General features: G+C 42.5%; 2 protein-coding genes across 3 annotated transcripts in view; one reads left to right on the top strand and one right to left on the bottom strand.

The window, feature by feature from the left end:
- Nucleotides 1-11506, top strand: part of LOC310706045 (uncharacterized protein) — a 39408-nt gene extending 27902 nt beyond the window's left edge. The window contains exon 4 of the mRNA XM_083501392.1: nt 11254-11506. Within this exon, the coding sequence (XP_083357518.1) occupies nt 11254-11444 (191 nt within the window). The 3' untranslated portion in view covers nt 11445-11506. The remainder of the gene's footprint in view (nt 1-11253) is intronic.
- Nucleotides 1-12529, bottom strand: part of CLYBL (citramalyl-CoA lyase) — a 187907-nt gene that overhangs the window by 123093 nt on the left and 52285 nt on the right. The gene's annotated exons all lie outside the window — the stretch shown is intronic.

Genomic DNA, 12529 nt, shown 5'->3' with positions numbered 1-12529 from the left:
AAAGATACGGTTGCCCAAAACCTTGATATCCTCAAGATTAAGACTGTTTACAACAGATGTGTTTCAGAAAGCATGCCAGAAGCATTTTGACTTACAAAGTCTTCTCTGGTGGTGCATAGATGGAAAAAGGGCATCTCCTTGTGCATGAAGAACTCAAAACACCAATTCATGTGGTATATATTATGCTGCTCTAGACTTTGGTAGTTTAAGAAAAAAATGGTCAAATGCTCCGAAACAGTACAGCAGTGTCCAAACCCCAGTGACTCTCAGCCTTCATTTTTGTCATAAGGATACACTCTGTGCTGCAACTTTACGACAAAAGTGAAGGCTGTGAAACAACCTTCATCTTCAATATATCAAGGTTTTGGGAATCCACATCTTTGTAGTTCATTGCTGTGGTGAAAAACACATGCAGCCAGCACAGCTAAATATTTCAGAATACATTGTTGTGATATATGCAGTGCATAGCTGTCAAGTGTCCCTTATTTGAAGGGACAGTCCCTTATTCCAGCACCATGTCCCGCTGCTGTCCCTTATTGATAGATGTCCCTTAAATGATGTCACTTAAATTTCAAAGGAAGCAGCTCCTCTCCCTCCCTGCCGACCAGGGAGGAGGGAGGCTCCAACTGTGTTGCTTGGCTGCGTTGCTCACCCAATAAGAAGTCTAAGAATGACTGGGGGGTGGAGCTTGCATGCCTTGTGTGTGGCTAGTTAATGCAAGCTGAGGAGGTTTTTGAATGCTGGACGCTATTTTGTTGCACGTGCTGCTGCAAACTTTGAAGTGCAAAGCCAGGCCGGGGAGCCATCTTAAGTTGAGGCTGCATAGGCCTTGTGGTGCATGTGATTCAGATTCTATTCAGTTGAACCTCTGGTTACAAAGTTGGTTGGACAGCGTTCTCTAAGCTACCAGCATGAGTTTGACCAGACTGCAGGAGGACAGGAAGACTGGAGTGCCTGGAACAGGTGAAGCTGTAGGTCCCTTATTTTGGCTGCTGGTCCCTTATTTTCAAATCTGTAAGTTGACAGCTATGATGCAGTGTCTGCATTCAGTGTTTTGAAGCCACGTACAGTGGTACCTCAGGTTAAGTACTTAATTCGTTAACCTGAAGCACCACTTTAGCTAATGGGGCCTCCTGCTGCTGCCACGCCGCCGGAGCACGATTTCTGTTCTCATCCTGAAGCAAAGTTCTTAACCTGAAGCACTATTTCTGGGTTAGCGGAGTCTGTAACCTGAAGCGTATGTAACCCGAGGTACCACTGTACCCTTGTTTGGTCATTATAGGCCGTAAACCATAAGGGGCAGACTTTGGTCTTTCAAATTTAAGTGGTGCCCTGTGCAAGGCCGAAATCCGGTGCCTCCCTTCTCTTGCCTTCCGTTCTGCTCAATTTGCTATGTCATAGTTGTCATGCCCTGCAGTGTCCCCTGAGATTGGCTCCTAGCCTGTGTGTGTGTGTGTGTGTGTGTACGCAAATGCACACACAGGGTGTGAGTGTGCCAAACTTTTGCAACTGACCTGGATGAAATTAAGGCTAGTTTCGCCCCTGCCAGGACCCACTTGAGATGGCAGGAAGTTATTGAGGCCCACATGTCACAAAATGGTGGTGCAGGACCACTGAGTCCACACAGCCAGATGGTGACCAGTGGAGGAGAGGAGACGCTAGTCATGACTGCACCATCAAGTCAGATTCAGGAAGCTGAGGGGTGATAGACAGGGCAGACGGGCAGTGGACTCCAATTCCAGGAACCAGCAGTGTACCCAGTCTCTTACCCACTTTTAAACTCTAAACTGTACTCAGATTACGAAGTCGGTAAACCCAGAAAAGTGTACCAGAGCAGGGGTAGTCAACTTGGTGCCCTTCAGATGTTGGACTATGATTCCCATCATCCTTGATCATTGACCATACTGGCTGAGGCTGATGGGAGTTGAAGTCTAATAGCATCTGGAGCGTATCATCTTCACTAGGTGAATACTGGAGAAAAGTTATTAGCGATAATCATTTTCTTATTCTTCAGCAGCTTAACAAGAAGAGGCTGCATTCTAAAACTGAGATGTAACATACACATTCCACAAGTACATTGCACCAACATTTCACACTTGGGAGTTTTTGGCCCAGAAACAAGTTAAACAACTCCTGAGATTTCATCCAACGTAGCCCCACTGATGGCAATGAAACCAAACTGGTTTTAATCCAAACTTTCTGGCCTTAATAATACTCTGGTATGCAGTGCAAAAGAGTAAATATGGTGAAGCAGATTGCCCCAAAACATATATGTTTATTATGATACCAGACAATATAACAGGAAAGAAATTAAACAATGTGATTGAGAGCAGGGAATTCAGTGGGTTTAAGACTTATATATTTCTTTAGAAAGTGTATCTTTTAAAGCAAATTAAAGCTTACATATACAGTTACAGAGTGACAACTCCTCACCATTTCCAACGACTGCTTTAGATGGATCTGACTGTCTTTAACAAATTTCTCCATCTCTAGCTGCTCACATATGCTGCATTTCCTAATTATCACCTTTAAAAGGCCATCTGGGCCCCATTCCCCACCATTAGGGGGCAATTCCATTTGCATTGTTCATAGGCTTAGTAGGAACTGGTGGAAAAGTTCATTAGGAATTTGAGGAGATGCATTAAAACGTAGCATGGCAAATCAAGTATCTGATACCTAGATGCCCACAGGAGAGATAAGCATTTAATACATATTTGCATACAACTAACAAGTCATCCATGGTGTCTATAGCTCTGAAAAGTGCTTCAATTTAGGCTAGTCTCAAGCATGGGAAAATGGGGAAAATCTGACTCTGTGTGGATCTTACATTTTTCTCCCAATTAAATAGAGCATATTCACTCCCCATGGTATTTTTAAGTCTAATTGAAACTAATTTAACCCTTCATTTCGCAATACAACAGTGATTTTTTTGTAATGGCCTCTGGTATAAATGGAAAAACCACCACAGATAGTAGCTACAAAGACATAATCAATGATTAGCTGAGTCAGGGAAAAAATACATTTTCAACTGGTGCATAGTGTTTTAGATCATCATGCACCCCCTGGCTTAAGCAATAAAACCAAGTCTTAATAACTTGAGAATTAAGGGGAAATAGCACACCTTTATCTGCCCAATGACAATGTAGGATATACTTTTTAAAAAAATTACTAATTTATTAACATTTGAGAGGGAATGACTGGAAGCACCAAAAGGACAAGGAGCTTAAAGAAGTAAAATTGATTCAGTCTCAAAGTGATGCTCAGAGTGAAAGTTCTTATCATGATTATTACAGAGATGGTATGCTCTAATTCAGGGGAATCTCTAGATGCTCATTTACATAATTTAACAATGTATATGCCGCTTAACACTAGTTTCTAAGGGGTGCACAATGAGAATACAAAGGCAATACAACAGCAATAACTTTAGTTAAAAAAACATAAACGCTTACTTAAAAATATGTGCTGAAGCAGAGGTGAGCTGCAGCTAAAGAGGCCAAATGACGTTTTACGTTTTGTGCTGAAGAACACTTGACCCTCATCAAGTTGGAAAGGTAAGGGCATGGCACTTTCTCCCAAGCAGCCCTTAAAGGATTTTTTTTAATCTATTTTTTTTAATCAAAATTTTAAGTTAACTCAGAAACAGTGACCAGGAAAGATCAAGCTGGTCTGCTTTCAGAGCAAACACTGAATTTCACACCTTTTGCCTTTGGACATTCATTCCAGAGAGTGCAACTTAAAAAAAAACACGAGTCTTCAGCTAGATGGTCCAAAGGAATTTGGGTTTATTGCTAACAGTAACAGCCTCATTGCCCCTCCTATCTAACATTACAAGTAAGGTGGCATGACCTCACACTGTTAGCAAGTTTCCTGCACAAGATAAAGATCGACAATGAAATGGAACAAAATCCACAGTGCACATTTATTTTCATTACTAGATCTTCCCAGGGTGATGGCGAGCATTTTCTCTGGCAGCCACACATTCCACCTAGCATCTAATTGTGGCCTCAGAATCAGCCTAGAAGTCTCCTATTCTTTGCCAACGTCCATTTGAAGTGGTTACCCTTGATTGCAGAAATTTAAAATACCTTGCTTTTTCCATTAACCTATACCTAGCAAGAGTTTAAAATGTTGCATTGCTGTTAACTCCATAACAAGCCGATGTCAGTGATTTACCTTTATTAATACATAGGGTTGGAGGGGAAAGGTGGGGGGGGGAGAGAAAGACAGGTATATTATATATAAAGCCAAGAAATACACTACAAATTCCACTAACATGTCTGGAAAATTACATCACCACTTACCACCACACCAGGAGTATGTTTTGTGGGTTGTATTGGGTTTTACGTACATGGCTCCTACTGGCTTTAATGGGCATCACACAGCTAAATCTCCATGCATCACTTTTGACACTTCAGAATAATTGTTCGCTTCCATAAGAGGGTCAAGGAAAGGTTGAAGAACTAAAAGAATTCGCCGAGGAGCGCAGATTATGTGTACAGGATTGCATCTGCTTTTGAAAAATGATTGGCCAAATGTATATGATGCATGCTAATGAACACACTGTTAAGCTAGTCCCCTTGGTTAAATGCAGCAGAGAGGCGTTTTGAAAGGCAGCAATAAGAACATAAAATTGACAGGTAGCATGAAATGAGATGGCATAAAGAACACAGTTTCTTTCCTCCAAATATTACACTGCAAAAAAATAAAAATAAATTAAAATTGAGTCGTACTGGGTGCAGTTAAATTTGGTATTAGTGATGTCACTCAAATGCTCCATCTGACGGGATGAGCAGGGTTAGGATTTAGCGGATGTCTGGCTGAGCTGAGAAGTCCCTAGTGCAGCCAGGCTACAACAGCTTAACTCCTTCATTCTTAGCTCAACCAGAAAGAATGTCAGTGTATCTCCAGTGAAAAAGGAACTTCCAGGGGAGTAATGGAGGTGGAAAGAGAAAAGAGAGGCTTAGGCTGGATTCTAAGACCATCTGACTTGCAACCCAGCAAAAAAAGGGAAGTGTAATTCACTCACCATTTAAGGGAGAAATCCTATACATAAATAAGTTTGCATAAAGCAAGCCCAAGACAAGTTAAGCTGCGCAAAGTATATCAGAATCAAACTGTTCAGGAGCGGGACTTCTGCAGGTTGAGCCATCCTAAGCCTGGAAAGAGAAAACCAAGCCCTTAAAAATAACATCTGAGTTAAAGGTAAAGGGACCCCTGACCATTAGGTCCAGTCGCGGACAACTCTGGGGTTGTAGCGCTCATCTCACTTTATTGGCCGAGGGAGCCGGCATACAGCTTCAGGGTAATGTGGCCAGCATGACTAAGCCACTTCTGGAGAACCAGAGCAGCGCACGGAAACGCCGTTTACCTTCCCACCGGAGTGGTACCTATTTATCTACTTGAACTTTGATGTGCTTTCGAACTGCTAGGTTGGCAGGAGCAGGGACCGAGCAACGGGAGCTCACTCCGTTGCGGGGATTCGAACCGCCGACCTTCTGATCGGCAAGCCCTAGGCTCTGTGGTTTAGACCACAGCGCCACCCGCGTCCCCTGAGTTACACCATCCTTAATGACCAGCACAATACATTTTGGCACCACAAAATGTTGCCCCCAGGGAAGAAGGGGTGAGTGAAGATCTACATCAGGAGTGGGGTGCGAAGAGATCGGCGGCACCTCCTATTCGCCAAGAGGCGACTGCAGAAGTGGCATGTGGGGTGCTGGCAAGGAGGGGGCAGATCCTGTCTCCAAGGAGCACAATGCCACCATGGCAGCAGCTACAGCAGTGGGCGATGCATTCCTTGGAGGTCGGATCTTCTGCCCCTATGACTCCTGCCACCCAAGGCAGTCACCTCACCTTGCCTCACGGGTGGGCCAGCCCTGCTTAGATTGGGTTGCCAGGTTGCATGGCTCAGCTGAGTGGGCTTAGGATCCAGCCTAAGTTCTACCTCTCTGGTCTTTACCCTATGATGCCCACAGAACACCCATTTTTCAGGGCTTAGGTCAACCAAAGAGCTGTCAAGCTGTTCTGAGCTGGGATGGGGAGATACGCTGGTATATCTCTGGTTGTGCCAAGGATGTTAAGCCAGAACGCCTGGGAGTACCAAGGCTCATCCAGAGATCTGCTGGATCCTAACCCTGCTCATACTGATAGATCTTGCTATAGGACTGCTTCCTTAGAGCTTCTGCCAGGCTTAGGCCTACAGGGTCAGTGGTAGCCACCCTCCTAAATTTATGCAGGGCTTAGTTTACACCAGATTCTTGTCTATGGGATTGCTCTCTGTTTTTCCAAGGCTTTACCTCTGTGGCTGACTCGCAGTCTACACAACCTCCAAGCCAGAGTAGCTCAGCCTTGGCTTGCATCCGTTATAGCTCAGCTAATTTTAAAATAATGAAAAGGAGCACCTCAGAAGAAGAGACAAGCAAATGGCGGTGGCGTGGGGTGGTGGAAATCAACAGACAGGATCCCCATTTGGTGTTTTTGTGGGCATTGCCATATTGAACAAATTTCCACTGGCAAATCAGTTTCAAACTGGCATCGCCGAAGAAAACAGCAGACAGCAAAAGCTGTAATACAATAATGCTGTTTTCAGCTGAAGCTGCAAAGGCGAAACAGTTTAGGCACAAATACAGAAAAATGCAAATTGAGCATTCCAACTTTAAAATGCCTGCACGGAAATGATGCGCAAGCAATAAAACCGACTCCCCCCCCCCCAACATCTTGGGCCTACACATAGCATTTCCATTCGACTATTAATAAAAATGCACCAGTGCTCAAAAAGTTATTGGCCTTCTCTGCCACTAATCTTCAAGAAGAGCTGGAAATGTTGCAGACTTGAAGCTTGAGGAGTTTCATCTACATCTTCGAATCAACAGCTGGCCTTATTTGCAACACTATCAGGACATTAAAAAACCTAAATGTCCAAGCAGCTGCCTAAAAGGCAAAAGATTGGCAGTAGATTTTATCAGGATTGGAAAGTGTACAAAATATCAAACAGCATGCAATGTACAAAAGAGTTTGCCCACCCTTATTGTTAAATGCAAATTATAAAGTACAGGGCTTCACATCATGGCGAATAGACTGCTTGCAACATGCTCATCTGAGAATCTACACTGTGAGTCATACAGAGTGCTTTAAGAGATCAGTATCACTGGAAAGCACAAAGTTGTAGAATTCCTTGGTGAATGATGAAGTTCTCTTCTTAAAAATGAAGTCGAAGAAAAATAATGCCACAACAAATCAGTTAGTAGACAGGAGTCTTCGGGATCCACAGCAAGCAAGCAAAGCAACTGAGGTCCGTTTCATACATTCTGAGGCTGCAAGTCTACAACACAGTCTGTGGGAGTCATGACTTGTAACCAGCCCTGGTCCCACAATGAACCAACAGGGGAATCCCCAGTTATGCAGGGGCTCCAAGATGCACACATGTGGGGATTCTCCCATTCCGCACTGAATATGCTCCATATATGGTTCTGCTATTGTTTGTATGATTGTGTTAGTTTGTACATATGTTTGATAAATCAGTACCTTTTAAAAAGGAATAGGAAAAAATGAAAAACACATATTTATGTTACTTGGAATACTTCGTATGCTGAAAGGTGGTGTGTGTGTGTGTGTGTGTGTGTGTGTGTGTATAGATAGATAGATAGATAGATAGATAGATAGATAGATATAGATATATATTTCTAATTACCTTGCAGAATATACTCACAACAGCACAAGGCTTTTCCAAGGTTGTTAGGCAGAAAACAATGCCCAGAAACTGGGGGTGGGGGTGGGACTGATTGATTTTTAACAAGAAAGTATGTGTTCAGCACACATCATTGAAAACAATGACAATGGCTGAGGAATAATGCTCTGCCTCTTTTTCTTGATCTGTATTCTTAATTGATATGCAACATAAGATTAACGCTGAATTCTTGATAAAATAAGCTACAGATACTCCCCCCCCCCATTTCCTAGATTTAGCATAAACCATTTGTTTATTTTACACCTTCTGGTACCCCTTGTTCACTGTTTACCATTAACATCCTTAATTCTTACAAAATAAAAAAAATATGTACCAGTCATCTAGTTCACAGTCTTTCTAATTAATTTTCTGTTATGCTCGTCTCTCATACAGCCTGCATTAACTTATTCATAATTTTTTTCCTCCCCCCTTTTTTCCCTTTGGAAGGTGCTCATTCTAAGCTCAAAAATAACTGTCCTTCAACTTACATGTTTCTGAAACTAGCCATTTATGAACACTAAAATACATATTGGGCTGGTTCAGATCAGATGTGCTAAACTAGGGATGCTAAGCTAGGGATGGGCAGCAGGTAGATCAGCCTCTACTGATAGATCTCTGGGTGATTTGCAGGAGATCAGCAAGAAGTGTCTGACTCACAATTGTTTAACAATAGCAATAACAAAACCTGAGTTTGGTACAGTTCTGGTACTGTACTGAAAACCAATTTTTAGGCTCAGACTCCACTCAAGAGTAAACTTGGTTATTTAATTCTAATGCTACACCTTTTGCACGTACAGTGGTGCCCTGCAAGACGAATGCCTCGCAAGATGGAAAACTCGCTAGACGAAAGAGTTTTCCGTTTTGGAGGTGCTTCGCAAAACGAATTTCCTATGGGCTTGCTTCGCAAGACGACAATGCCTTGCGAGTTCCTGCGGGGTTTTTTTCCTCCCCCCCCCTTTTCTAAGCCGCTAAGCCGCTTATCAGCTGATCCGATCAGCAGATAAGCCGCTAAAAGCAGCTAAAAGCTGCTAATAGTGCTAATAGCGCTAATCCGCCAATGGGCTTGCTTCGCAAGACGAAAAAACCGCTAGACGAAGAGAATCACAGAACGGATTCTTTTCGTCTTGCAAGGCACCACTGTACTTCTGTTTGGCAGACCGGTGTAGTGTTCTAGTGAAAAACAAAATACCTGAGGCCGGACCGCTTTTATAGCGCCCAACCTAAACCAGCCATTATGAAAATGATCCAGGTGAGCCTCAGGTTTGCATACACACCTCCCCATGTCCCCTCCAGCATGTTGACGTCAAACCATTGTTTAAAAGCTTGATCGAGTCAACAAACCACAGCTAGAATTAAACCCAGGTCCAGAGGCAGATGTAACTCTAAACTGTGGTTTAACGTTCCCATTTCCTCCTTGCGGTCATGCCAGGGGAGCAGAGACTCATTATCTAACATGCAAACCAAGTCCCACACACTTGGGCTTGGGAAGAAGGTTATAGAGGATTCTCTCAGCTATGAGGAAATGACTGCTTTTCTAGTCATTTGTTTAGAAAAGTGGCAGGCCCACCTTGAGACAAAGGCTGATTCTGACACCTCAGCTGACTACATTTCTATGTCTATGATGAAGATCTCCCACTCTAAATCAATTTAAATACACAGAGTAACTGCTGTCACATTACCAAACTCACATAAATTAGACCTGTCAAACCCACACAGCTTAATGGCCTTCTGAGACAAGAAACCATTCCCTTTGAAACTATAAAAAAATTTCTTCCAGTAGCACCTTAAAGACCAACTAAGTTAGTTCTTGGTATGAGCTTTCGTGTGCATGCACACTTCTTCAAGTATCTGAAGAAGTGTGCATGCACACGAAAGCTCATACCAAGAACTAACTTAGTTGGTCTTTAAGGTGCTACTGGAAGGAATTTTTTTATTTTGACTATGGCAGACCAACACGGCTACCTATCTGTAACTTTGAAACTATGTGGGTAATAACTGAAGCTATGGAGTTTTGAAACTATGTAAGTAATGGCAACATGCGCCAACATCCCTGAAGCCTCCATTTTGGAGAGGGAAGGGCAGAAAGACTCTCTATCCCTGCAGAAAAATCACAGGGGGTTGAAAACAGGGTCCCCTTCCACCCTAGAGTTGCCGTATTTCAAAAAGTGAAAAGTTGAGCTATTTTTAAGGAAATTTGCCAAAATCTCCACTTTCGACATGGGTTGCCAAACGTCCGGACTAAGGGCCACGCATGTGCATTACCCATGTGTTCTCAGGGAAGATCCCGGATCTCCGAGAATAATTTGCAGGTGCCAGCCTTCAACTAATGAAGACCGGGAGTTGGATAGGCTGGAAGGGAAGTAAGGGGTCTACTGCTTGCTTCTCTTTAGTCTGGGGCCCAAAGGAGGCGAATGAAACTGGGTGCATGCCCTGTGACACATAACCTCTGTGCCCAATTCCTCCCACAATCCTTCCAGCAGTAAAGGACTGGAGATTGGAGGGAGTGAATGGGCCATTTGCACCCCCTGAACTCAAATCCTCTACCAAGGGTATTTTCAGAAAGGGGAAGTTGTGCTTCCTTCCCTCTAAAAATTATTTGTGGGTAATTACTTGTACACACTACTAACAAAAATGGAACATTATTTGCTTTTCTCTCTTTTTGGTCACAGGGAAGGTAAAGTGATGCATAATTAACAATTGACTGGTACAACATTCTTTTGCATCTTTTAATTGGTGTGAATTAGATTAGAATTAAAATGTCTTTTCTCTCACCTTTGGGGGATGCAATCTAATCTTCTCAACAAGATGTCAAAGTTTCCCCCTTAATTAAACTTTTCAAATAAGAACTTCAGGCATCCTTTAGAAACCAAAATATGTGTGTGTGTATATAAATTATAATTATTTGGAGCTGTGGCACACAGATTTTTAGCCCCTGGAAAAGAAGAATGTTCTCTAGATGGCATAAGACTCCTACTAAAACTGAGAGAGTATCAGGCGAGAAAGAATATTAAAGGCAAAAGGTTTTGTTGTGGTTTTCAAATGTTCTGTGTCAAATGTCCCTGAAAACAGAAACCAAGAAGGTCCTGCATGTCTGTCACAGAACCCAAGCAGAAGCAGTCATTCCGCACATTCAACTGACATGGGGAACAGGACAGGTCTGCTGTGCGCTGAAACACACCCAAGAAGAAGAAGAAGAAGAAGAGTTTGGATTTGATATCCCGCCTTTCACTCCCCTTCAGGAGTCTCAAAGCAGCTAACAATCTCCTTTCCCTTCCTCCCCCACAACAAACACTCTGTGAGGTGAGTGGGGCTGAGAGACTTCAAAGAAGTGTGGCTAGCCCAAGGTCACCCAGCAGCTGCATGTGGAGGAGCGGAGACGCGAACCCGGTTACCCAGATTACGTGACTACCGCTCTTAACCACTACACCACACTGGCTCTCCCAACACTTCCTTGCATCTGGTCAGTGCTGGGGATGATTGAAAAAGAAATTAAATACTTTTGTTGATACCCTCTCTTGGCACCGCAGATGAGGACCACCAAGTCTCCTTGCAACATGGTGCAGAAGATTCAAATCCTGTTCATTCACAAAGTTCAGCAGATGGTGGTGAGGAAATATGGGGAAAATTCTTGGTGTCCAAGCATAGGAACAAAGGTGTCGTGAACTGTCGCCATGTGGTGTTGGTAATTAATATATTTATCCAACAGGTACAAGATTAGGTCTCCAGCAACTCTGTTAATGAAATATAAAAGCAGCCCAGCAAACCTGTCATTTAAGAAGGTTTTTTGTTTTTTTTACTGTATATTGCATGTTATGCTACTGAACAGAAGTGATAAAAATAGCTGTCAGTGTAGCATGTAAAGTGCTAGCAGCACATTCACATTTACAATGGAAAAGTACTGCAAAGTGTAAAACATCTTATGTGAATTAAGTTCTCAGTTTCATAAACTTTTTCAAAAACACTGTAACCTTCTAAAATTGCTAATGTGTAGAATAAACCACAAAATACGTTTAATATCTTTTATGGGAAGTTGACCTGAAATAAAAAGTTATGTAGTTAAAAGATTTTTGATAGTTCTTCATCCAATTCCACCCCCCTCTCTGTGGAGCAACAATGATTGAAACCTGATGGCTACTGTACAAAAAAGGTCATAAAATGTTTTATGTAGAAGTAAAACAGTAGCCATTAAAATTATGCTCTGATGTTGGAGTAGATGTGTAGCATGGAAACAAGATGAACTACCATAAAGTGAATGTGATCAAATGCCATTACAATGACTAGTCTCAAAACAAATGACAGATACTAAAATACAGTCACAGTCTTTTTGCAAAATTACTTTGGGCAAAGTACCAAGAAAACACTATATCCTCTCTGCTAAAGGCACTTTGCCAAAGAAATTGCAAATACACAAGCTTTAATATCTATAGCCAAAAAACACTTGGAAACTCATTATGGAAAGGCTTAAAAGCCAACTCATGATAAAATTGTTTTCTTTCACAGATTATCACAGCATCCTGAAGAGAGAAACATCAGGGAAGGAGGTGTGGGTTGCGTTTTAAAAAAAGAAAGGAGGAAGAAAAAGAAGACCACTAGAATAAACTCCAGTGTGGTCTAAAACTCTCACCAGACTTTCCCTAGAAATGTAATACAGTGATACCTATGGTTACAAACTTCATTCGTTCTGGAGGTCTGTTCTTAACCTGAAACTGTTCTCAACCTGAGGTACCACTTTGGCTAATGGGGCCTCCTGCAGCCGCACGATTTCTGTTCTCATCCTGAAGCAAAGTTCTTAACCTGAGGTAC

This window comes from Podarcis liolepis, assembly GCF_965112155.1.
Source record: "Podarcis liolepis genome assembly, chromosome: 4".
NCBI lineage: Eukaryota > Metazoa > Chordata > Lepidosauria > Squamata > Lacertidae > Podarcis > Podarcis liolepis.
This window is presented reverse-complemented; position numbering and strand designations above follow the sequence as displayed.